Source organism: Anomaloglossus baeobatrachus, chromosome 2, assembly GCF_048569485.1.
Source record: "Anomaloglossus baeobatrachus isolate aAnoBae1 chromosome 2, aAnoBae1.hap1, whole genome shotgun sequence".
NCBI classification, from domain to species: Eukaryota; Metazoa; Chordata; class Amphibia; order Anura; family Aromobatidae; genus Anomaloglossus; species Anomaloglossus baeobatrachus.
This window is the reverse complement of record NC_134354.1, coordinates 512,921,357-512,947,527: the sequence shown is the minus strand read 5'-3', so window position 1 is coordinate 512,947,527 and position 26,171 is coordinate 512,921,357. Positions and strand designations below refer to the sequence as shown.

The 26,171-nt window shown below is 48.0% G+C and overlaps 1 protein-coding gene across 3 annotated transcripts in view; it reads left to right on the top strand.

Annotated features, from left to right (window-relative positions):
* Positions 1-26,171, top strand: part of OFD1 (OFD1 centriole and centriolar satellite protein) — a 152,021-nt gene that overhangs the window by 48,504 nt on the left and 77,346 nt on the right. For all 3 annotated transcript variants that reach the window (XM_075336560.1, XM_075336559.1, XM_075336561.1), the window contains 5 exons: positions 1,283-1,356; positions 14,426-14,517; positions 14,880-15,069; positions 15,431-15,561; positions 15,806-15,917. In XM_075336560.1, coding sequence (XP_075192675.1) covers positions 1,283-1,356; positions 14,426-14,517; positions 14,880-15,069; positions 15,431-15,561; positions 15,806-15,917 — 599 coding nt within the window. The remainder of the gene's footprint in view (positions 1-1,282; positions 1,357-14,425; positions 14,518-14,879; positions 15,070-15,430; positions 15,562-15,805; positions 15,918-26,171) is intronic.

Sequence of the window (26,171 nt, the reverse complement as noted above, 5' to 3'; positions counted from 1 at the left end):
TAAGGGTCATTTAAATTTTTATTTATCTATTTTCTGGAATGCCTGCCTTAACACTAGAAGTCCCAGAGAGGGGTCATTTGACATTTCTACCATTGGAATCCTATGGAGCTCGAAATTCCTGGGACTTCTAGTGTTAAAGGGAATCTGTCAGCAGGTTTTTGCTATGTACGCTGAGGACAGCATGCTGTAAGGGTTAAAAAAATAAAAAAAAAACAACTATGCCTCTTTTATCTATCTTATCTTTTATCTTATGTGTAAGCTATTGTTTACGAAAACTAATGGCTTTATTACCCTGTGATTAACATTGCTGGACTAGCTTGCTACTGCATGGGAGTCTGACACACCTCCTGCTGTGATTGACACCTCACTGTCAATGCACAATCTGTATTGAGAGCCTGGTGTGGGCGGGGACAGCTTTCCCAGCTCAGCTACACACCTCACTGTCAATGCACAATCTGTATTGAGAGCCTGGTGTGAGCGAGGACAGCTTTCCCAGCTCAGCTACACACCTCACTGTCAATGCACAATCTGTATTGAGAGCCTGGTGTGGGCGGGGACAGCTTTCCCAGCTCAGCTACATGCTTAAACTCAATTCTTTGATTATGTGAGAATGGCTGCACCCAGTAATCTATGTGATACACCATGGGATTCAGAATCTCTTTGCCTACATTATGTTGCTGTCAGATGAGGTAGCAAAACCCTGCAGACAGATCTCCTTTAAATGACTCTGCGGCATATAAGTAGTTCATAGATGGGCTACAATGTGACTCTTGCTGTAAAATAATTGTTAAGTCTATGAATTACACAGACAACCCATTGATCTCTACAGGTCTCCTCAAACAATCAGCCTATCTTTAGGGTAGCCCGCTAGCAAAAACTATATTATAAAAAGCAGACAAGCCCTTTAAACGTTTCCACAGGGACATTTTATGGCGGCCAACAATCCTTACCATCACTGCAGTAAACAGAGTAGAAAAATTTATATGGGTGGGGATTTGGATACTTTATTCCTAGGATGACAGTAAAAAGTCATAACACACATTATTGATGAAAGCAATGTTGATTATGAGGGTTTGATTTGGGTGAGATTCTAATAATGGTTGAACGATGGAAAATATACAATCCAGAAACTTCTTGTCTGAAAATTGTCCTCCCTCCACACCTGTCATTTCATTGGTAATTCTTACTGTAAACAGGGGAAGGGTAAATGCTGCGGACATTTATTGTCATTCATGTTCTCTTGCACAGTAATAGAAGATCATAACTTGTCTTTATGTGATAGGCATCAAATTGAACTCAGGGAAGAATATTTGAAGAAAACTCAGAAAGTTAGTGAAGAAGAGAGAAGAAACAGAGGTTTGTAAATGAAATGCGCCGGCCTATTCTTTCACTCTTATAGTGAATGTATACATAGAAACTCAGCCATTGTTTAACCCCTTAATGATCCATGCTATATATTTTCAAATGTGGATTATACACTGTGCACAGTTTTTAGGTGAGTATTTTGACCATCTCGTCAGTCTTATTCATATTTGTCTATCGCTTTATGGATATGACAAGTGGTGGTCTCCTTTGAAATATATGGTGCTACATTAGCTGATATGCTTCATCCAATCAGCATTCAAGTTTATACAGTTTTGAGCTGGAAATGATGATTTTGGGTACTCACCGTAAAATATCTTTCTCTGAGTCTTTATTGGGGGACACAGGAAACTATGGGTGTATGCTGCTGACACTATGCAAAAAAATGAACTCCTCCTCAGCAGGATACACCCACCAACTGGAACCAAGCTAATCAGTTTTAGCATAGTGTCCATAGGAGGCAGATACTGTTGCCCTTGAACCCTGCAGATATCTTCGAAAATTTAGGCCCCGGCATCATTGAGGCCTAGTCGTCCTGTTAGGGCCCGCTTTTTGAGTACACCCTCCAATGATGCGCACGTGGGCTGCTCTTGTGCCTTTTTTCAGCCTTGCCCACCCGTCCAATCACAGCGTCCCATTCTTATGTCCAATTACTGTCTAAGAGAATGATGTTTTCCTTGCCACCTTATTCCTCTATAAGCCCCATATCAATTCCTCCAGCTCCAGCACCGTAGTGAGCTTCGGTCACCTGGCCTCCTCTTCTATTCAGTATAGTCTTGCAGTTCCTTCTTCACTACAGGAACGGGTTAGTGTCTGTCATTTTAGACTTTTCACTAGCCACGTCACTGCCCATCTGGAATCTATGCCTAATCTTAGGAGGGATCATTCTTGTCCCTCCCCCTGTAGTCTTGCATTTTATCTCCTCTTCCTGAAAAAAGCGGTTGCCGTCAGGTTAGCCCACAGCTCTCTGTTCCATTTGCAGCAACCCCTCTATGTCAGCTACAGGAGCCCGCCTACACCCCCTGAATGGGCCGAAGTTCTTTTACAGTCTGAGGCGGACCTAACCAAGGTTTCCCAGACCTTGTTCTGAATCATTGAGCATCTGCCTATTTCCTCATCCGCCTCTGTTCGCTTCACAAGGCAAATGGGACTGTCCAGTTCAGACGCGATCTGCCATGCGGGAGCGTAAAAGATCCAAAAAGAGGAGGTGTTCCAATTCCTCTTCTAGGCCTCCCTCTCCTTACACCTCTTCCAGTATGGCTTCCATCTCTTTCTCTTCCTCTCCTGCACTCCTGCACCACAGGCTGCTCAGGAAGCGATCCCTCTTCTCAAGTCAGTTTCAGATATTGACTAGCTTTTCAAGCTCTGTGACCTATGGGGTGATGCCATTGCTTCCCCCAGGAGGACACTGATAAGTTGGTCAGAGCTGTCAAGTCAACAATGGACATACCCGAGGATAAGACTCGTAAGACAGTGGAAGACGTCATGTTGGGCGGTCTAGAACAAAAGAAGCGTTGAACCTTCCCAATAAGTTAAAAAAATCAGCTCCTTTATGCGGACCGAATGGAAAAACGGGGTTCTCTCCCATCATCCTTAAAGAGGAAATACCCGTTTGATGACTCCGCCACAACATCATGGGATAAAGCCCCAAAACTGGACGTGGCCATCTCGAAGGCATCTAAGAAATCCACCCTGCCCTTCAAGCATTTGGGACTCTTGAAGGACACAATGGATACGATGGTGGATAGCTTTCTAAAAGGGACCTGGGAAGCCTCAGCAGGGGCTCTCAGACCAGCAATTGCGGTGACATGCATGGCCAGGTCCTTATCAGTCTGGCTCACTCATCTAGAGGAGCAACTTCGTGGCCAGGGAGGACATTTTATCTGCAATTTTGTTGATGCGCTGCGCATCGGCATTCCTTTCTGATGCGTCAGCAGATTCAGCAAGGTTGGCTGCTCGGTCTGCAGCACTATCAAACGCGGCTTGCAGGGCCCTCGGACTGAAATGCTGGCCAGGGGACATGCAAGCAAAATCCAAGCTGTGTTGCATCCTCTGTGAGGGGAAATTCCTCTTCGGTCCCATGTAGGATTACATCTTAGAGAAGGCCGGAGACAATAAGAAGGGGTTTCCAAACATCTCCCTTCCATCTTATCGGGGTTCCTTTCAGAGAGCAAAAGGATCCCGCAGAAGATCCCCTAGAGACCAGGGTAGATGGAACTCGGACCGAGGAAGGAAAGATCGAGGCCTCCTGTGTAAGGGTCCCTCCCCAAGGGGAAAAATCCCTTCCAGTGACTGGTGTCCCCAGGTAGGGGGAAGACTTTCCTTATTCCTTGCTGCATGGAAAAAAATCTCGACCAACAGCTGGATCCTCGCAGTAGTAAAGTCCGGCCTAAAGTTGAGATTTCTGGATTCGCCGCCACAATGTTTTGTTCTAACCTCCCTCCGTATGTCCCTAGTGGAACAACACGCGTTGCAATTAGAGGTTCTGGACCTGGTAAAGTGAGCAGTCCTATTGGAGGTTCCGAAACAGGAGCAAGGGAAGAGATATTATTCCCCTCTCGTCTTAGTCAACAAACCAGACGGGTCCTTCAGGACCATAATAAACCTGAAAGGCCTGCATGTTCATATAAAACCCCTCCTAGTAGGATCTCACTTGCAAATCCTCTCGGACAATTTAGTTCCGGTGGCCTACATCAACCGTCAAGAGGGAACTTGTTCCAGAGCCCTGTTAGAGACGACTGTCCGCATATTTCAACTGGCAGAGCAACACCTGCAATCATTAACAGCCCTACACATCAAAGAAGAAGACAACTGGAAAGCGGATTTTTTTGAGCCGCAATCAGCTACGACAAGGGGAATGGGTCTGGAATCACTCAATATTTTCCCAAGTAGTGCAATTGTGAGGCAACCAGTTGTAGACCTGTTTGCAACCAAACCGAATCGGAAGGTGGAAACATTCTGTTTCCTCAACCCCAAAGTAAATACTCACGCAGTAGACTCGTTCCTGGTCAGATGGGACTTCAGTCTAGTATACGCCTTCCCTCCAGTGATACTGATTCCAGCTGTACTGAGGAAAATCGGAGTGGATCGAGCAAGGGTCATCCTGACAGCTCCATTTTGGCCAAAAAGTCGTTTGTTTTCTTGGCTACGGACAATGTTCATCTCCGACCCATGGGTGCTTCCGGACATCCCGGACCTTCTGTCGCAAATACTAGTAACACATCCTCAATTTCCACCCTTCATCTAACGGCATGGAATTTGAGAGGTCATTGCTAGAAAGTAAACGTTTCTCCCATAATCTGATTTCAACTTTGCTCCAGTGTAGAAAGCCAGTAACCACTAAAATATATGCCAAAACCTGGAACAGATTCCTGTCTACCTCAGAAGTCCAGCTTACTGATGAGGTCCCTATCGGTTCTGTCTTGGAATTCCTGCAGAAATAAGTAGATTTAGGGCTTTCCACTAGCACCCTAAAAGACCAGGTGTCCGCACTTGGAGCCTTATATAATTATGACTTAGCACATAATCGATGGATTTCCAGGTTTATTAGGGCCCGCTCCAGAGCAACGCTTATTGTTAGACTTAGAATGCCTCCGTGGGATCTGAATCTAGTACTCACGGCCCTGAATGAGCCTCCCTTTGAACCCATAGCTTCGACACCAATTAAGTTGCTTTCACTTAAAACCATCCTTTGAGTGGCATTAACGTCAGCCCATAAGATTAGTGATATCCAGGCCCTATCGGCGGACCCTCCTTTCACCCAGATTCTAGAGGATAGGATTGTGTTGCAGATGCAGCGTATCTCCCCAAAGTTGTTTCTAAATTCCATAGGTCTCAGGAGGTGGTTCTCCCATCCTTCTGCAGTAGCCCCGGGAATCAGAAGGAGGAGAAACTACATACCCTAGATGTCCGGAGATGCCTAATAAGATATTTTGAAGCCACAGAGTCTTGGAGACTAGATAGGTCTTTATTTGCCACCTTTCAGGGCCAGGGGGCCAGGGAAAGGGTTGTAAGGCATCTAAATCTACTCTAGCTAGGTGGATTCGAGAGGCCATTAATTTAGCCTACATGACTGCAGGAAGGTCACCCCTGGAAAGGTTGAAGGCTCATTTACAAGAGTGGTGGCAACCTCCTGGGTGGAAAAGTCCGATGTCTCCATCAAGCACATTTGTAAGGCGGCACCATGGTTTTCTCCCTCTACCTTTTATAAACACAACCGGCTGGATCAATCATCCTCCTCTGATCTCACCTTTGCTAGAAGGGTTCTAGAGGCTGTGGTTCCTCCCTAGCTGAGTTCTCTGTAATTGGATATCAGATCTTCACATGCATATATGTAATGTAATGAACACAGTGGACATAGCCTATTCGGTGATTGGATGTAGGTTAGGTTAAAAATGTTTATCCGGAGGTCCTCTCATGCTCTGTAATCCAACTGATGCATGGGAGAGGTACTGCCATTCAGTAGGTTTCCTGTCCTAGAAGAGTGGATCCTCTCTCTCCGTGGTGCTCTCATGGCGTCTGAAAAAACACATTACCGGTAAGTAATTACGTATTTCTGGCCTCTTGCTGCCGCTGCTGGCACTGAATACAACTGATTGGCGGGGGTGCAGGGTGTCGAACCCCGGCCGATCAGAAATTGATGATCTATCCTAGAGATAGTATATCAATGTCTAAGTAGTGGACAATCTCTTTAAGAATTTACAGAAAGCGTTGTTTTTTTTTTGTGTACAGCATAGTTTAAACTGAGTATTGAAGTACTGGAATTAATTTTAATTCCATGTTATTGGGTAGAATTAGAGCTGGTCGAACTCGCAAAAACCTGGACCGGCAGTTCCCTTCCAAATTAAAAAAAAAAACAAAACAATTTGCTCCGGAATCCGGTACACATATAAGTCTATGGGGACCAGAATCCTATTAAAAATGTTGGTGGAAGGGATAGGGGGGTAGGAACGTGTGTGGTGTACTCACTGAGGCTGTGTTATGGCGGCACACTCCTTCCAGGTCACGCTTTCCCTTCCGGAGCCGATAATTGAATATTCACAGCTTTGCCCGGCCAGCGGTGCATATAATTGGTTGCAGTTAGATGCGCTCCCACCCTGAGTGTCAGCGTGTCAGCTGACTGCAACCATATACATAGAAAACAGGGTGCACATATACCCAATAAATATTCATGTATTCAATAAAGTTGGGTTCTACAACTATGAGGGAATATAACAATTGTAGAAGAAGAAAAAAGACTTCAATAGAAACATGTGCACACCAACATGTATAAAGGTATACATTTTATTTTGTCCAAAAAACGCATACAAAACACACAGGGATAGTAAAACCATTAAAAACAGAGCAGCCCATGTCCCAGATAACACACATAAGCATATGGTGTATACATATTGTAACAAATAACCGGTCCCTTACAGTAGATAAATATCCAATTATATATAATCTCTAGACATATGTTATGCAAGGTAGTTACAGTGGAATAGCAATATAGTACAAAGGATCAGTTGTTGTAGCCAAGATCACAATAAGACAATGAGATATAGTGATGGAGATAAAAAACTCCTAGATGTCTAGTATAGGAAATAACCTCTCTGAGGTAGCATGGTAAGCAATACTATAAAAAACTTAACCAGTATAACCCATCACATAAATTGTCAAATATAAGGCAATAGTAAAACTGATCCTAAGACACAGTTTGCAAAGTAGTTCCTGAGCAAAAGCAGTAGATAAGAATATCAGAAACATGTCAGTGACCAATATAAGCTACTGCATAATCCCTAACTAACCACATAGTCAGAAGAGGTTACCCATAAGCAAGGAAAAGAGGAGCCATCAACCTCACATTGTATGGGAGTGATGTACAAAGAGATAGTAATGCAAGGATACTACAATACCATATCCAGACCCTGGTAAGCTGCTGAAAACTAGAAAGAGATTATGGACCCGGTATCTGGAGGACAGTCAGGCAGCTGACTGCATCCAATCACAGGCGCCAGAACGGCCGGTGGGCTGGGAAAGCAGCACAATGTCTTCGGGTCTGTATGGTGGTATAAAAATAAATGAATAAATAAAACAATCGGCGCAGGGTCCCCAATATTCTGATGCCCAGAGTCACACATGCGAGGGACTCGCATCACATCACCCAGAATGGCCTGCCGCTGTCCAAACATGAGTGCAGGTACATAGAAACACATGCAGTTGACCCGCTCCTGTCAGCAGAGTGTGCGGCTGTGCCGGGTGATGCGATATGAGACTCGTGCAAGTCTGGTAGGACATCACCCGTCACGGCCTGCCGCTCTCCGAACATGAGCGTGCAAGTACATAGAAACACATGCGGCCGACCCGCTCCTGTCAGGAGAGTGTGCAGTTGTGCCGGGTGTTGCGATCTGAGACTCACACGCGTCCCTCGCAAGTGTGATTATGGCCTAAAGCCTCTTACACGTCTCTGAAAATCACGCACGTTTTTCACTGACGTGTCAAAGGTGCGTATTGCCCTTGGTGTGCCGTGTGTATGGCACACGTGTGTTCTCCGTGTGTTATCCGTGACAGCAAACGGAGAACAAGGAACATTCTACTCACCTGTCCCTGGCGTCGCTGTCCATGTTGCTGATCTTCGGTCTCCGGTCCTGCCGCCTCCCTGCTGCTGCTTCCGGCCGCAGTGAATTGAATATTCAACTAGTATAATGAGCGGCGGTCGGCAGCAAGTGACAGCAGCGGCAGAGACAGGAGGGCAGGAGAAGGTGAGTAAAAGTTTGTTTTTTTTTCTCACAGACACATGTCTTCTCTCTGGTGCCTGTCACACGGAACACATCAGTGTGGTCCGTTTGCATTACGTGTGACACGTGACGTAATGCAATTCTTGTTTTCTTTATCTCTTCTTTATTTTCTCCAGTGCCGAATCCGGATCATACACCTGGAATCCCGGGTTCAGCACCCGGGCATCTTTGAAACCGCGCGTATCTGGACTTTTACAGTCCGGGTCCACTCAGCCCTAGGTAGAATGAAATATATGCGTTACATGCTATCTAGTCACTATTAGGCTAGAGTCAGATGGACGAGGATCGCATCGTAGTGCACACACTGGCCGCAGCTCTCCTGACCCCAGCATGTCACCATGTATTTCTATGCAGCTCTCACACTCGGGGCAGGAGCCACCGGCCAGACCGGTCATTTTTATGTGATCGTCGTCCATGTTATATGGCTGACTGACTACAGCCTTATATTGATTTATTGAAGAAAGCACAATTGGCTAAAGTATTACAATTTTAATAATGTCCAAAAGAGTATATTTCTGTATCGTTCCTTTGGGAGACCCAGACCATGGGTGTTTAGCTTCTGCCTCCGGAGGAAACACAAAGTACTACACTTAAAAGTGTAGCTCCTCCCTCGGAGCTTATACACCCCCTGGTGAGCCAGTCCCAGCCAGTTTATCACTTTGTGTTCAGGAGGCATACATCCACACATGCATTCTCATATGATTTTTTCCTTTTTGGAATGAGATTGAAGAAGTGCGGGTTCACGTCTGGACCCACGGCATGTCCCTTCTCACCCCACTGTGTCGGTGGTGTTGTAAGGTTGATTTCCAAGGCTGGAGCCTTACATGCCGTGCTCCTTCACCATCCCTCCTGGGCTCTGGCTTGAAGTGGGAGCCAGCACGGTCTCCATGCCTGGCAGGAGACTGGTCTCCATCCGCAGCCCTTCAGGACCCTGCTGGACCGGAGCACTCATCCCCAGGGACCTGGCCCTGCGTCTCAGCAGCTAAGTACCTGAGACGTTTATATATTGGGGGTCCCTGTGCTTTATTGTTTGGGGAGAGTGTGCTTACTGTATTTATTGGCATTTCCGGTGGGTTCTCTAGCTGTTGCCCGAGAACCGCGCCGATGATGCCTGCGCGTCGGCCTCGCCGCTCAAATTTAGGCCCCGGCTTTGCCGGAGGCCTAGTTTCTGTTCACTGCCCTCGCATGTCACTCATGCAGAGGGACAGGCTCGGCTCCTCCCGGCGGCCGTCCTGCACAGGGGAGGGACACTCCCCACTGCTGTGCGTGTCTCCTCCCCTGTAGGTCTCTATGGCCCTCCAGATCCCACTCTCCTCCAGGAACGCCCCAAGTCCCGCCCCCTCTCTTAGCTCCGGCGGCCATTTTCTCAGACAGGGCTCACTCTGCGCTGGCCTGCACTCTGCATCCCTGCTGAGGTACTGTGCATTGGGGGTCCGGGCTTCAGGATCTGGAGGGCACACAACACCGCTTCCAGCGGTCTGGTAAGCCACAACCGGTCTCTGGTTGTGGACCTCTGTATATACTCTCTGGGGTTCATTCTCTTGCAGAGCCCCCACTCCAGCAGCATGTCTCACACGAGGAGCAAGGCTCCAAAGCTTTATACTGTATGCGCTGCATGTAAGCTCCTGCTGCCTGAACCGAGCACCTATCCACATTGTGATGTCTGCTCTAACTTGGCGGTGCCACAGCCTGGAGTCTCACCCCCAGTGGTCTCTCCGGCTGCCTCTGCACCTGTGGCTGAACCCCCGGCCTGGGTAGAATCCTTTTCTAGGTCTATCTCCCAGTCTTTTGCTGAGTCCATGGGACTTCTGTCCAGGACTTTGATGAATATGCATCAGCCCCCTTCACAGGGTGCCTCTACTGCTAAGGGTCCCTTAGGATCTCTATCTTCTGACCTCCGTCCACCGGAGCTCACAGAGGATTCATCATCAGGGCCCAGACCCCGTCCTCCTAAGAGGAGACGCAGGGTTTCCTCTCCCTCCTCATCCCGCGGCTCTGATTCAAGAGCTGACTCGCAGGATGAGGAGGATGCCCTTACGGGGGACTCGGAGCCTAACTCCATGTACCCCATCGATCTTTCTGAGGGTGACTCAGATCTCAGTGACTTGATTGCTTCTATTAATTCTGTACTGGATCTCAATCCGCCAGTATCAGAGGAGCAACCATCTCTGGCAGAAAAACACCAGTTTACCTCGCCTAAGAGAGTAAAGAGTGTGTTCTTTAACCACTCCAGTTTTCAGGCCGCTGTGACCAAACCCAGGGCCTGTCCTGACAAACGTTTCCCAAAGCGTGGTTCTGATGACCGTTTCCCATTTCCACCTGAGGTGGTCAAGGAGTGGGCTCATTCCCCAAAGGTAGACCCTCCGGTGTCTAGGCTCTCAGCCCGGACCGTTGTGTCGGTGGCTGATGGCACCTCCCTTAAGGATTCCACTGACCATCAGATTGACTCTCTGGCCAAATCCGTGTATGAAGCGGCGGGGGCCGCGTTTTCCCCAACTTTTGCAGCAGTGTGGGCTCTCAAAGCCATCTCTGCTTCTGTAGAGGAGATGCATTCCCTCACCAGGGAATCTATGCCCGAGATGGATGCCTTAACTTCTCAAGCTTCAGCTTTTTCATCTTATGCCATGTCTGCCATGCTGGAGGCTTCTCACCGCACTGCGGTGGCTTCGGCTAATTCCCTCGTTATCCGCAGGATCTTGTGGCTTCGAGAGTGGAAGGCAGATGCTTCTTCTAAGAAGTACCTTGCTGGGCTCCCTTTTGCTGGGTCCCGGCTGTTCGGAGAACAGCTGGATGAAATTATTAAAGAAGCTACTGGCGGGAAGAGTACTTCCATGCCACAAACCAAAACCAGGAAACCTGCCCAGGGTAGGAATCAGTCGAGGTTTCGCTCCTTTCGTTCCTCCAACTGGTCGTCCTCTAAGCCCTCCGCCTCGACCGCTAACTCAGCCAAGGACCAGAAATCCAACTGGTGCCCAAAAGCGCGTCCACAGAAGACCGCAGGAGGTGCTGCCACTAAGGCAGCCTCCTCGTGACTCTCTGCCCGCTCCGGCAACGTCCTTAGTCGGTGGCAGGCTCTCCCACTTTGGCGACGCTTGGTTTCAACACGTCTCCGATCAGTGGGTGAGAGATATCATCTCCCACGGCTACAGGATAGAATTCTCTTCCAGCCCGCCAAACAGATTTTTTCTCTCAACTCCCCCTTGCTCCAAGGCCGCCGCCTTCTCACAGGCCGTGGCATCCTTGCAGGCCAACGGAGTAATTGTACCAGTTCCCGCCCGGGAACGGTTCAGAGGTTTCTACTCAAATCTCTTCCTAGTTCCCAAAAAGGACGGTACCTTCCGGCCCATCCTGGATCTCAAGCTTCTCAACAAGCATGTTCAGGTGCGGCACTTTCGCATGGAGTCTCTGCGATCAGTCATTGCCTCAATGACCCAAGGGGATTTCCTGGCATCTATCGACATCAGAGATGCCTATCTGCATGTGCCAATTGCAGTTTCACACCAGCGTTGGCTACGTTTTGCAATAGGAGAAGATCATTTCCAATTCGTGGCTCTCCCCTTCGGGTTAGCCACGGCCCCTCGGGTATTCACCAAGGTCATGGCAGCAGTGATTGCGGTTCTGCACCTCCAGGGGTTGGCAGTGATTCCTTACCTGGACGACCTTCTAGTCAAGGCTTCATCCAGCGCAGACTGTCAGCGGAGTGTCTCGCTCACTCTCGCCACTCTAGCCCAATTCGGGTGGCTTGTCAATCTTCCCAAATCCACTCTGACTCCGACCCAGAGTCTCACGTACCTAGGGATGCAGTTCGAGACTTTGCTGGCACTTGTGAAGTTGCCCTTAGTCAAACAGCAGTCACTCCAGCTAGCGGTGCGCTCTCTGCTGAGGCCCCGCCGTTATACCCTCAGGCGTCTGATGCAGGTGCTGGGTCAAATGGTGGCGTCCATGGAGGCTGTTCCCTTTGCCCAGTTCCATCTGCGCCCCCTGCAGCTGGACATTCGCCGCTGTTGGGACAAGCGGCCTTCCTCCTTACATAGGTTAGTGGCTCTGTCGCCACGGACCAGGAGCTCTCTTCAGTGGTGGCTTCGGCCCCTCTCCCTGTCCCAAGGGCGCTCCTTCCTGGCCCCGTCCTGGGTGATTCTCACCACGGATGCCAGTCTATCCGGCTGGGGAGCGGTATGTCTCCACCACAGAGCGCAGGGCACTTGGACTCCGTCCGAGTCAGCCCTTTCAATCAATGTGCTGGAGACCAGAGCTGTGCTTCTAGCTCTCCTAGCTTTTCACCACCTGTTGGCGGGCAGGCACATTCGAGTCCAGTCAGACAACGCGACAGCGGTTGCCTACATCAATCACCAAGGCGGGACACGCAGCCGCCTGGCAATGATGGAGGTACAACGCATCCTTCAATGGGCGGAGGACTCCAAGTCCACCATATCCGCAGTCCACATCCCAGGCGTGGAAAACTGGGAGGCAGATTATCTCAGCCGTCAAAGCGTGGACGGTGGCGAGTGGTCCCTGCACCCGGCAGTGTTTCAGTCAATCTGCGAGCTTGGTATCTGGACCTGCTCCAACTGTCCGTGGAGATGCCGTGGCATTTCCCGGACCGTCCAGATCTACTCTCGCAAGGTCCGTTTTTCCGCCCGAATTCTGCGGCCCTCAAATTGACGGCGTGGCTCTTGAGTCCTGGATTTTGACGGCTTCTGGTATTCCTCCTGAAGTCATCTCCACTATGACTCGGGCCCGTAAGTCTTCCTCCGCTAAGATCTATCACAGGACTTGGAAAATGTTTCTGTCCTGGTGTCGCGCTACAGACCATCCTCCTTGGCCATTCTCCTTGCCGACCCTTCTGTCTTTTCTACAGTCCGGTCTGCAGCTAGGACTGTCCCTCAACTCTCTCAAGGGACAAGTCTCAGCTCTGTCAGTTCTGTTCCAGCGGCGTCTCGCTCGGCTGGCTCAGGTCCGCACCTTCATGCAAGGCGCGTCTCACATCATTCCGCCTTATCGGCGGCCCTTGGATCCCTGGGACCTTAACTTGGTCCTCACGGTATTGCAGAAACCCCCTTTTGAGCCTCTTAGGGAGGTTTCTTTGTATCGTCTTTCTCAGAAGGTGGCCTTTCTGGTTGCCATAACTTCCCTCAGGAGAGTCTCTGATTTGGCTGCGCTCTCTTCGGAGTCACCTTATTTAGTTTTTCATCAAGACAAGGTGGTTCTCCGTCCGACTCCGGACTTTCTTCCTAAGGTGGTCTCTCCTTTCCACCTTAACCAGGACATTACCTTACCTTCCTTCTGTCCGGCTCCTGTTCATCGCTTTGAAAAAGCGCCTTATACTCTAGATCTGGTGCGTGCTCTCCGGATCTATGTGTCTCGCACCGCTGCGCTTAGGCGGTGTACCTCTCTTTTTGTGCTAACCACAGGTCGGCGCAAGGGCCTCCCTGCTTCTAAGCCGACCTTAGCCCGTTGGATTAGATCGACCATTTCGGACGCCTACCAGAGTACTCAGGTGCCTCCCCCGCCGGGGATCAAGGCACACTCGACCAGAGCTGTCGGTGCCTCTTGGGCTTTTAGGCACCAGGCTACGGCTCAACAAGTCTGTCAGGCTGCCACTTGGACTAGCCTGCATACCGTCTCGAAGCACTACCAAGTGCATGCTCATGCTTCGGCAGATGCGAGCTTGGGCAGACGCATCCTTCAGGCGGCTGTCGCCCATTTGTGAAGTTAGGTTCTGCCTACTTCTTAGTTTTTCTGTTTATTCCCACCCAGGGACTGCTTTGGAACGTCCCATGGTCTGGGTCTCCCAAAGGAACGATAAAGAAAAAGAGAATTTTGTTTACTTACCGTAAATTCTTTTTCTTATAGTTCCGTATTGGGAGACCCAGCACCCTCCCTGTTGCCTGTTGGCAATTTCTTGTTCCGCGTGTTATCACCGGCTGTTGTCGTGGACAGAGTCTCCGGTTGTTCCGGCTCTTGCTCTGTTCTACTTGTGGGTGGCTATTCTCCTTCAGCTTTTGCACTAAACTGGCTGGGACTGGCTCACCAGGGGGTGTATAAGCCCAGAGGGAGGAGCTACACTTTTAAGTGTAGTACTTTGTGTGTCCTCCAGAGGCAGAAGCTAAACACCCATGGTCTGGGTCTCCCAATACGGAACTATAAGAAAAAGAATTTACGGTAAGTAAACAAAATTCTCTTTTTTTCTTAATAGGTAATGTCTGCTATTAGTATTTTATATTGTTTTTATAAATGTGAATAGTTTATATGGTTTAACACCATTTTACCCTTTCTTATATTTGTAGATGACGCTGCACAGTTACGGGAAGATACGATTGTAATAAACATGAAGAAAAAGGAAATGGAACAAGCCATCTCTCGCTCTACGCAGCTTCAAGTAAGTAGATGTGTTTCTGGTCTTCCATGCAACCCAAGAAATCCGTTCTGTTGAAGCAAATATTATAAGTGAATTGCACAAGATAATGTGAAATTTTCAGGTTTGCTATATTGACTTATTTTCAAGAAGTACTACCTAACATGTCCTGGAAATGAGAGGGTTCTAGAACCTGAGACCTCCACTGGCTGCTCAAAAAGCTACTCTGAAATGTGTAGCTTGTCAGGCAAGGTGCTCATCTCCTACTTGAGCGCACCCACAGGGTGGTTGGGGGACTGGACTGAATAGAAAGTCTTAGTGCCTTTACACAACATGGAGTATTTATGCTGCTGACTATAAGCTATAATGTAAATGTATTTATTTAGGTGGAGGTGAATACCCTGAAAGCACAGTTGTCTATCTTGACTCAACAAAACCAAACCCTGACTGAGAAGTTGAGAGAATTTGCAGCATATCCTCTAGTACAACAAGAGAAGACTGACCTTCAGGCTGAAGTCCACATATTAAAACCACAAATCGCGGAGCTCAGAAGAGAAAATCTCATCCTTCGAGAAAGTGAGTGATTCCATCAAGGATGCTTTTATCATGAAAGCTTGCGCAAAATGACACCAGAATTACGTGATGTTTAACAGCCTTTTCTATGCAGATGTCCTCTTGCTTATAAAGTTAATAACCATAACCTGCCTAATATGAGTTGTGTTATAACCTTAAAGGGGTTATCTCTTACTTTAAAAGATCTTCTGAATAGGCCAAGAGTGGTGTAATGATCAAAAATGGAATGCTCACTCCTTACTGTGATCCCCTTTGATTTGTTATCATAAAATTTGGCTAGTTGTCACGTAACCATTGCAGCCATTGATCAACCTATTACAGTGACCTCTAACCTACACACAATCACTATACTTATATATTCCAGAAACCTCTCAGCCGTCTATTGAGCTACTGACGCTTCAAGAAGAAATAAATCAGCTAGAGTCTGCCCGGAAGAGTGAACAAAATGAGTTCAAAATACAACGGGAAATCCTAGAACGACAGCTTGAATTAGAGGTGAGCTTCTCTAATAGTTATCAATGTATGTAACATCCAATCAGAATCTACTTGTTATATTTCTAATGCAGATTTTGAGTGGGCTGACATTTTGGGGGATTCTGAAGTGATCATGTAGTTTTCCATGGAGTTGTCCATGTATAACGGTCACACCAATACATTGTGTCCTCACCACTGTATCTTCCGCTGTAAGTCTTTTGAGCAGCAGCTCTGCATCTGATTCTTTGTACCTTTTGGGTTTCAGATTGAACGCGGGTTGGAAATGAAAATGCAATTAATGAGCCGCGAAGAGTCATCAAAAAGATTAGGAGCCCAAGTTGAACAACTGGAATTTCAACTGAGACAAACACAACAAGGTTTGTTTTATTTTTCATAAAAGTTTTCTTAAAAGGAACCTGACCGGTCTTCCATGCACTCCGAACCACCAGCATTGGTATATTCCTTTATAAATATCCGGACTAACAAGCCCTATATAAAGGGTGGGCCATTTATATGGATACACCTAAATAAAATGGAAATGGTTGGTGATATGAACTTCCTGTTTGTGGCTCATTAGTATATGGGGGGAAACTTTTCAAGATGGGTGGTGACCATGGCGGCCATTTTGAAGTCGGACATTTTGGATCCAACTTTATTTTTTCCAATAGGGAAAGGGTCATGGAACACATCAAACCTATTGAGAATTTAACTAGAAAAACAATGGTGTGCTTGGTTTTAACATAACTTTATTTGTTCAGTATTTTATTTACAATTTTATGACCACTTATAAAATCTGTTCACAGTGCTGCCCATTGTGTTTTATTGTCAATGCTTTTCTCCCACTCTTGACACACTAACAGCAACACCGCAGAAGAAATGCTAGCACAGGCTTCCAGTATCTGTTGTTTCAGATGCTCCACATCTTGTATCTTCACAGCATAGACAATTGCTTTCAGATGACCCAAAGATAAAAGTCTAAGGGAGTGAGATCGGGAGACATTAGTGGCCATTCAACTGGCCCACGATGACCAATCCACTTTCCAGGACACTGTTCATGTAGGAATGCACAGACCTGACACCCATAATGTGCTGGTGCACCATCAGATTATAGGGGTCAGGTCTGACCAGCCAATCACAGCGTTTTAAAATAAAATTGTCTGAGACAGAGCACCACTCACACCAGTTAAAATTGATGGGTTGATTGTGACCTCTTAACTGTTTGTTAATCCTTTTGGTGCTGATTGGCTGAGCAATGGTTACTGACTAATTGGTGCCAAAAGGGTTGATTTAAAATGACCGCCGCTCTGCATCTTTACCTCTGATCTGGCGTGCAAAGCGATTTTATTCCCCTGTATACCTGTTAGAGAAAGAGAAATCATTGGTGGTCAGTGCATTGCTGCTGCGTCTCCTGCGATCCTGTGTGCTGTGCTGACTGACAAATCTGTGATCACAGCAGCAGCAATTCCCAAATCCCTGCTTCTGATCTCCCCTCACCGAATCCCCCTACTCTCCAACTGCATTTTATCCTATATTTTTGGGGCTCCTTTTACGTCTGTGCATCTTGTGTGCACACCCCAATTTTATTTTGTGCAGAGCATGCATGCTCAATGTTTGTGTGTGATCATCACAGTACTCTGACTGGTATTGCTGCAGTTTTTTTCTATAAACAGAGTAGCAGATGTCACATTGCTAATGCCGTCCAATTTTTTGTAGAAAAAAAAAGTAATAGTAGTTAGTAGTACTAAGTAGCTTTATAGGTAGCGCATCAGGGGAGCAGATGTCGCAGTGTTAGTGATGTCCGTATTTCTGTTGCAGCACCGAGTTACTTCATAAGTAGTACATCAGTGTAGTGAACGTCACTGTAAACTTTTTTACACAGTTTTTTTTTGTTTTGTTTTGTTTTGTTTGTTTTTTTTACTTTGACAGATTTTTTCATTCTTTTTCTTCCAAGTATTTGTTCTAAATTTGTTCCTTTAACTTTTTTCTTTACTTTTAATAGTAAATGAATTAATATGGGTTGGACTCAGGGTCTCAGGAATAATATATTAACAGTGAAATTAAATCCTTATTCCCATATAAAATATTTTTATTAGATAAAAAAAAATCACACCAACAGTGTAAATGTACAAATATAAATAGTGACCAGGGGGGTCAATTCTGTATAACAGTAGAAGTAAGTGCATTCAAATACAATACATAGATTGATATCATAAGGTTCACATAACAGGATACCACAGATGGCCAAACTTAGCTTAGGGCTGTAGTTAGTGTGTTCAGGCTACACCATGTATTGGATAGCTCATCAGATAATGCAGTCCAAGGAATCCAATTTAACATTTAGATCCAAACAGCTATATCTTGGCACTGTCCAAATATCCTTTATAGCAGGGTGCACCATCAAATCATCATATAAAGTCTCCACCTCGACGCGTTTCCCCACATATAAATACGTGGTTCATCAGGAGGCTAAAAGGTAAATACAGTCTATCAGAAATCCAATAATGAATGTAATACAAGCACAATAATCCACAATTAGATCTACAAATCATGTGGCATGAAGATAGAAAAACAATACAATAGAATAAAGTACTTGCCCATGTAGGATTAACAGCAGATATGCAGGTCCATGGCGCCAAACATCATCAGAATCAGCAGTGGTGCAGACAATGCTATATGGATGAACACCACCACGGTCCACAGAGGCGTCATGGAGCTGCATATCCATGTGGGGTTTAAATAGCCCAGCACCTCACAATCAGGTGCCATTCAAACAATCACACACCACCGTCAGCACCGCGAGCGCGCATGCCCAATACACTGCAGTTAGTGTGAGCGCGCGGTACGGAGGCTGAGAGGGATCATGTAGAGAAAGGTAAACACTAATACAGCGCATGCGCGGGATGCAATGCCCATTGCCAGGTACAGAGATCACATGACAGGCAGGGAAAACGTAGTATAGGAAATCCTGCGCATACGCAGTCATATGAAAACGGGACTCAGGATATCTCACCACAAATTTAACATATGGACTATTTATGGCAAATCCATCATTTTTTTTAAGGACGCAATAAGATCACCTGCGCTGAAGGGCATTTGCGCCGCATCCAAAAGGCTCCCTGCTTACAACGCTGATGATAACATAAATCAAATAATCATTCTTTTTAACCCCTTAACGACCGCCGATACGCCTTTTAACGGCGACAAATTAGGGTACTTCTTCCAAACCGCCGCTTTTTAACGGCGGTCGGAAAAAAGGGTCTAGCGCCCCCCAGAGTCAGAAAATTTCCGGGGTCTCAGCTGCCGGGGGTAGCTGAGACCCTGGAGATCATGATTTGGGCCGGTTTTTCCAGTCCCCAGTCACGTGATGACCGGTATACACCGTATACCGATCATCAAGTTATAGTAAATGACCGCGCCGGTAAAAAATGATTTATCTCCCATCTGGCATGATCAAACATGTCAGATGGGAGATAAATCTTTTTCCCGGTTCCCTCCGGTCCCCTCGGTATCCCCAAAGTGCCCCCCCCGACCCCCAACCCCCTCCCAAAAATCCAAGATGGCCGCGCGCACCGGCGAGCACAGCAGCGCGCCGGCCGCATTTACACTGTTCCTATGGTTTCTGTCGTATGTGCCATAACACATACGACAGAAACCTGCTCCCTAGGCCCTGCCGGGTCCCCCCCTATCCCCCCCGGTGTTCCCCGGTGTCATACATACCTGTCGGAGCGCTGATCCCCCGCGGCCCCCTCCTCCGGCTCCTTCTCAGCAGACTCCCGTCACATGTGCAGAGCAGCTGACAGCTTCCTGTGTTCAGGACGCTGGCTGCTGCTGCTGGTGCTCGGCACTGTGCAGCTGTGACCCGGGGAGGGTGGGTGCAAATTCTTTGCACCCACTCTCCTCAAATGGAGGGTCTGCCCTCCTAGAAAATGGGGGATACGTTCCCTGAACGTGTCCCCCATATTCTAGAAGGTCCAGAGTCGACGTGGGACGTCCAAATGGATACAGTGGATTTTTTTTTTCCTTTTCAATAAATTGGTCAATCAGGGAATGTTTTGGGGAGTGTTTTTTCAAATAAATTTTTTTTTGTTGTCAATTTTTTTTTTATTACTGTCAATTAGTTATGTCGGGTATCTGATAGACGCCGTGACATAACTAATTGCTGGGCTTGATGCCAGGTGACATTACACACCTGGTATCAACCCCATTTATTACCCCGTTAGCCAACGCACCAGGGCGCGGGATGAGCTGGGGCGAAGCGCCAGAATTGGCGCATCTAATGGATGCGCCACTTCTGGGGCGGCTGCGGCCTGCTATTTTTAGGCTGGGAAGAGTCCAATAACCATGGCTCTTCCCATCCTGAGAATACCAGACCCCAGCTGTCAGCTTCACCTTGGCTGGTGATCTAATTTGGGGGGACCCCACGTTTGTTTTGTTTTTTTTAATTATTTATTTATAAATAATTAAAAAAAAAAACAGCTTGGGGAGCCCTCCAAATTGATCACCAGCCAAGGTGAAGCTGTCAGCTGTGGTTTGCAGGCTACAGCTGTCTGCTTTACCCTAGCTGGCTATCAAAAATAGGGGGGACCCCACGTCATTTATTTTAATTCTTTTTTTTTTTTTTGGGCTAAATACAAGGCTAGGCATCCTTTAGTGTCACATGAAAGGCACTAAAGGGCGCCAGCTTAGAATATGCAAGGGGGTGGGACGTTATATATGTTTGACATCTATCCATTCATCCATTGTAGCATTTTACGCTGTGTGCCCACAATCAGGGTTTGGAACGTTTTGGGCGCAGAGTGTTTTCCCTGCGTCCATAACGCTGCGTTGTGCAGTAGAAGCACAGTGGCAGGATTTTTAGAAATCCCGTGCCCACTGTGTTTCTTTTCTCCGCAGCATAAATCGACCTGTGGCGCAGCTTCCCGAGCCTCAGCATGTCAATTTATGCTGCGGAGATGAGTGTTCTTTGCAGGTAGAATAGAACTAAAGTCCACAGCAGCCTGAACCCAAATCGTGGGCATGGGCAGCTGCGTTCTCCCGTGGACAACACTCACATTTCTGCAGGAGGCTGACACTGGTTACTAGACGCCGTGTCGCTGGATCATGGCCACATAGCCTAAAGGCTACTTTACACGCTGCGATATCGGTCCCGATATCGCTAGTGTGGGTACCCGCCCCCATCTGTTGTGCAACACGGGCAAATCGCTGCCCGTGCCGCACAACATCGCGCAGACGCGTCACACATACCTGCCCGGCGACTTCGCTGTGACCGGCGAACCGCCTCCTTTCTAAGGGGGCGGTCCGTGTGGCGTCACAATGACGTCACTGAGCGGCCGCCCAATAGAAGCGGAGGGGCGGAGATGAGTGGCCGGAACATCCCGCCCACCTCCTTCCTTCCTCATAGCGGCCGGGAGGCAGGTAAGGAGAGGTTCCTTGTTCCTGCGGCGTCACACATAGCGATGTGTGCTGCCGCAGGAGCAACGAACTACATCGTTACTGCTGCAGTAACGATAATCGAGAATGGACCCCCATGTCACCGATTAGCGATTTTGCACGTTTTTGCAACGATGCAAAATCGCTCATCGGTGTCACACGCAGCAACATCGCTAATGCGGCCGGATGTGCGTCACCAATTCCGTGACCCTAACGACTCCGCATTAGCGATGTCGCAGCGTGTAAAGCCCCCTTAACAGTGAGAAATTTGTTGCTACAGCAACATTTTTGTGAAGTCGTGTAGATTCAAAATGTTTACTATACTCCTGAATAAAATCCTTGAGGGGTCCAGTTTCCAAAATGAGGTCACTTGTGGGGGGTTTCTGATGTATAGGTACCCAAGGGGCCCTGCTAATGTGACATGGTGCGCGCAATTTACTTCAACTTTTCCAAAATTCAAATGGTGCTCCTTCCATTCCAAGCCCTCCCATTTATCCAAACAAAGGTTTTTGGCCACATGTGGGGTATCCCTGCGCTCACAAGAAATTATATAACAACCTGTGGGGTACACGTTTTGTTGTTGCCTCTTGAAAAAGTGAAAAATGTGTCGCTAAATCAACATTTTTGTGAAAAAAATGAAAATTTCAATATGGCAACCTAAGCTTATCAAATTCTGTGAAGTATTCGTGGATTCAAAATGCTCAATATACACCTAGATTAAAGCCTTGAGGGGTCTTATTTCCAGAATGGGGTCACTTGTGGGGGACCTCCACTGCTTAGGCACCTCAGGGGCTCTCCTAATGCAACATGGCGTCCGCTATTGATTCCAGCCAATTTTGCAGTCAAATTGCACTCCTTCTCTTCTGAGCCCTGTAGTGTGCCCAAACAGTTGATTTCCACCACATACAAGATATCAACAAACTCAGGAATAAAATCACCATGAAATTTATTGCGAAATTTCTCCTGTTACCCTTGTGAAAAAAAAGCTACCTGGTTGAAGTAACAATTTTGTGGTAAAATTTTATTTTTTTATTTTCATGGCTCAACGTTATAAACTTCTGTAAAGCACCTGGAGGTTCAGGGTACTCACCAAACATCAAGATAAATTCCTTGAGGGGCCTAGTTTCCAATATGGGGTCACTTGTGGTGTTTTTTTGCTGTTTACGTACCTTAGGGGACCTCCAAATGCGACATGGTGCCCAAAATCTTTTTCAGCCAAATTTCCTTTCCAAAATTCAAATATTGCTCCTTCCGTTCCAAGCCCTCCCATTTCTCCAAACAAAGGTTTCAGACCACAAGTGAGGTATCACCGCGCTCATACAAAAGTGGGTAACAAACATTGGGGTCAAATTTTTGGAATTACCTCTTGAAAAAGTGAAAAAATTGATGCTAAAGCAACATTTTTGAGAAAAAAATGAAAATTTTCAATGTGACAACGTAACGTTATCAAAATCTGTGAAGTACCTGTGGATCCAAAATGCTCACTATACCCCTAGATAGAAGCCTTAAGGGGTCTAGTTTCCAAAATGGTGTCACTTGTGAGGGGTTTCTGCTGTTTAGGTACCTTAGCGGACATGTAAATGCAACATGGTGCCCGCAATCTATTTCAGCCAAATTTGCTTTCCAAAATTCAAATATTGCTCCTTCTGTTCCGAGCCCTCCCATTTGTCCAAACAAAGGTTTCTGACCACATGTGGGGTATTGGCACGTTCATAAGAAAGTGGGTAACAAGTTTTGGGGTTCATTTTGTTGTGTTATTTCTTCTAAAAGTGAATAAATTTGGGGTAGAGCAACATTTTAGGTAAAATTTTATTTCTTCAGCGCTCTATTGGGAGACCCAGACGATTGGGGTATAGCTACTGCCCTCTGGAGGCCACACAAAGCACTACATTAAAAGTGCAAGGCCCCTCCCCCTCTGGCTATACCCCCCCGTGGTATCACGGGTTCTCCAGTTTTAGCTTTGTGTGCGAAGGAGGTCAGACATTCCATGCATAGCTCCACAGATTTTAGTCAGCAGTAGCTGCTGACTATTTCGGATGGAAGAAAAGAGGACACATATAGTGTCCCCAGCATGCTCCCTTCTCACCCCTGGATGGTGTTGTAAGGTTGAGGTACCTATTGCTGGTACAGGGCTGGAGCCTGACATGCTGTTTTCCTTCCACATCCCCTGGTAGGGCTCTGTGGAAGTGGGATCCTGCCGGCCTCTCAGCTCTGATGCCGGGCTCCATCCACAGACCCATTAGAACCTGATGGAGACGGAGCAGGAGTACGATCAGGGACAGGCCCTGCATCATACAGGTACTCTGTGTCCCCGGCAGGCACAGACACACTCCGGGCTGGCTGGGTGTTGTAGTGCGCCGGGGACCGCAACGTGGAGTTGGTGTCCCTACAGATTACTGGGGGATTGTTTGTGTTTGGGAACGCAGCGCCGACCCCCTCTGGACCGGGCGGCGCTGCTGTGACTTGTGGTGCGCCGGGGATCCGCCGTCCGCGCTTTTACGGCGGCGGCGGTTATAAATTTAGTCCCCGGCTTTTTGGGCCTAGGACGCCGGCAGCTCCGTTTCGTTCCCGCCCCCACCCTGTCATTCAGGGTAGGGGAGAGACGCTGTTCGCTAGCAGCGACGAGGGCTGGAGCCTGATTTACATGCTCCAGCCCTCTCACTTGGCACAGAGGGAAGCAGGCTTCCCGCTCTTGGCCAGGAACGCCCAGGGCCCGCCCCCCTTCCTCTCTCGAGACGCCGGCAGCCATTACATGCATGCCTGGCTGGAGGAAGGACGCAAGGCTCTGGGAGACCTGGACTAGGGGCTATCTGGCGACCACACACCCGCTTTTTAAGCGGGCGGTAAGCGATTTTTCTGTGCTGGTCCCTCTAGTGCCTCACTGTGTATCAGTGTACTGGGTACAGATATATAGTTATTGTATTACTTGCACTGTGAGGTGCGCTTCTGGCTGCATATCCCAGATCGCTCTGTGGAAGCAGCAACATGTCATCCTCAAAACGCAAGGCGGCCAAGGCAAAAAGGGCTGTGTATACTGCGTGTGCTGCATGTGGGGCTAATCTACCAGCAGGCTCCGATGACCCCCATTGTGTGCAATGCTCCGACCCGGTGCTGCTTCGCCAGCCGGAGTCAGGAGAGGTAGCGACCCAGGCTGAGACGCTTGTAAGTTCTGCCCCGGTGACAGGGACAGACTTTGCAGTTTTTGCAGATAATATGTCTGTATCTATGGCAAAAATCCTTGAGACCTTGCAATCTATGCATGGGGCTCAGTCTCTGGGCACGGCGAGGCCTCTGTCCTCAGGTCCCCCTTACTTGGAATGTATCCAGCCCACAGGGGGGTCCCCGGCTTCACAGGCCGAGGATTATGACTCAGATGATGGCCCCAGCCACCCTAAGCGAGCTCGCTGGGAAAGACCCTCGACGTCTTCACACTGCTCAGGGTCTCAGCGCAATCAGTCTCCCTGTGATGTGTCTGATGAGAGTGATCAGGAATCCACTCCTGGAACCCCTCTCAACCTGGATACCCCGGATGGGGATGCCATGGTAAACGACCTTATCTCAGCCATCAATAGGCTGTTGGATATTTCTCCCCCAGCCCCTTCAGCAGAAGAGGCGGCTGCGGAGCAGGAAAAGTTTCGTTTCCTTTATCCCAAGCGTAAATTGAGTGCTTTGTTAGATCACTCTGACTTCAGAGAATCAATCCAGAAGCACGACGCTCACCCAGAAAGGCGTTTCTCTAAACGATCTAAAGATACGCGTTTCCCTTTCCCCCCTGAGGTGGTCAAGCGCTGGACACAGTGTCCAAAGGTAGACCCCCCGATTTCCAAACTTGCAGCTAGATCCATAGTTGCAGTGGAGGATGGCGCTTCACTTAAAGATGCCAATGACAGACAGATGGACCTTTGGTTAAAATCTGTCTATGAAGCTATAGGCGCGTCGTTTGCTCCGGCATTCGCAGCCGTATGGGCACTCCAGGCTATTTCAGCTGGCTTAGCAAAAGTGGATGCTATCATGCATCCAGCAGTGCCGCAAGTGGCGCACCTTACCACGCAGATGTCGGCGTTTGCGTCTTACGCTATCAATGCGGTCCTAGAATCTACCAGTCGCACCTCAATGGCGTCCGCCAATTCGGTAGTTTTGCGCAGAGCCTTGTGGTTAAAGGACTGGAAAGCAGATGCTGGTTCCAAAAAATGTTTAACCAGTTTGCCTTTGTCTAGGGATAGACTGTTTGGCGAGCCATTGGCTGACATCATTAAGCAGTCCAAGGGTAAAGACTCCTCTTTACCACAACCCAGAACATCCAAACCTCAGCAGAAAAAGTGGCAGCAGAGGTTTCAGTCCTTTCGAGGTTCGGGCAAGACACCATTTACCTCGTCCAAAGGGACTCAGAGGACGCAAAGAAACTCAGATTCGTGGCGGACTCACACACGCCCCAAGAAAGCAAATGGAGGTACCGCTTCCAAAGCGGCTACCTCATGACTTCCAGCCCCCCCCCTCCGCATCGCCGGTCGGGGGCAGGCTCTCCCGCTTTTCCGGCATTTGGATGTCACAGGTCAAAGACCGGTGGGTGACGGACATTTTGTCTCGCGGGTACAGAATCGAGTTCAATTCTCGTCCTCCAGCTCGGTTCTTCAGAACCTCCCCACATCCAGACCGAGCAGATGCTCTGCTGCAGGCGGTGGATTCCCTAAAAGCGGAAGGAGTGGTTATCCCAGTCCCTCCTCAGGAACAAGGGCAAGGGTTTTACTCCAATCTCTTTGTGGTTCCAAAAAAGGACGGCTCGTTCCGTCCTGTTCTGGACCTAAAACGGCTCAACAAACATGTGCACGCCAGGAGGTTCCGGATGGAAACCCTCCGCTCTGTCATTGCCTCAATGTCCAGAGGAGACTTCCTTGCCTCAATAGACATCAAAGATGCTTATCTCCACGTGCCAATTGCTACAGAACATCAACGTTTTCTACGTTTTGTGATAGGAGACGACCATTTTCAGTTCGTAGCTCTTCCATTTGGTCTGGCGACAGCCCCACGGGTCTTCACCAAGGTCATGGCGGCGGTGGTAGCAGTCTTGCACTCTCAGGGACACTCGGTGATCCCTTACCTAGACGACTTATTGGTCAAAGCTCCCTCTCAGGAGGCATGTCAGCACAGCCTGAATGCTACGCTGGAGACTCTACAGTCTTTCGGATGGATCATCAACTTTC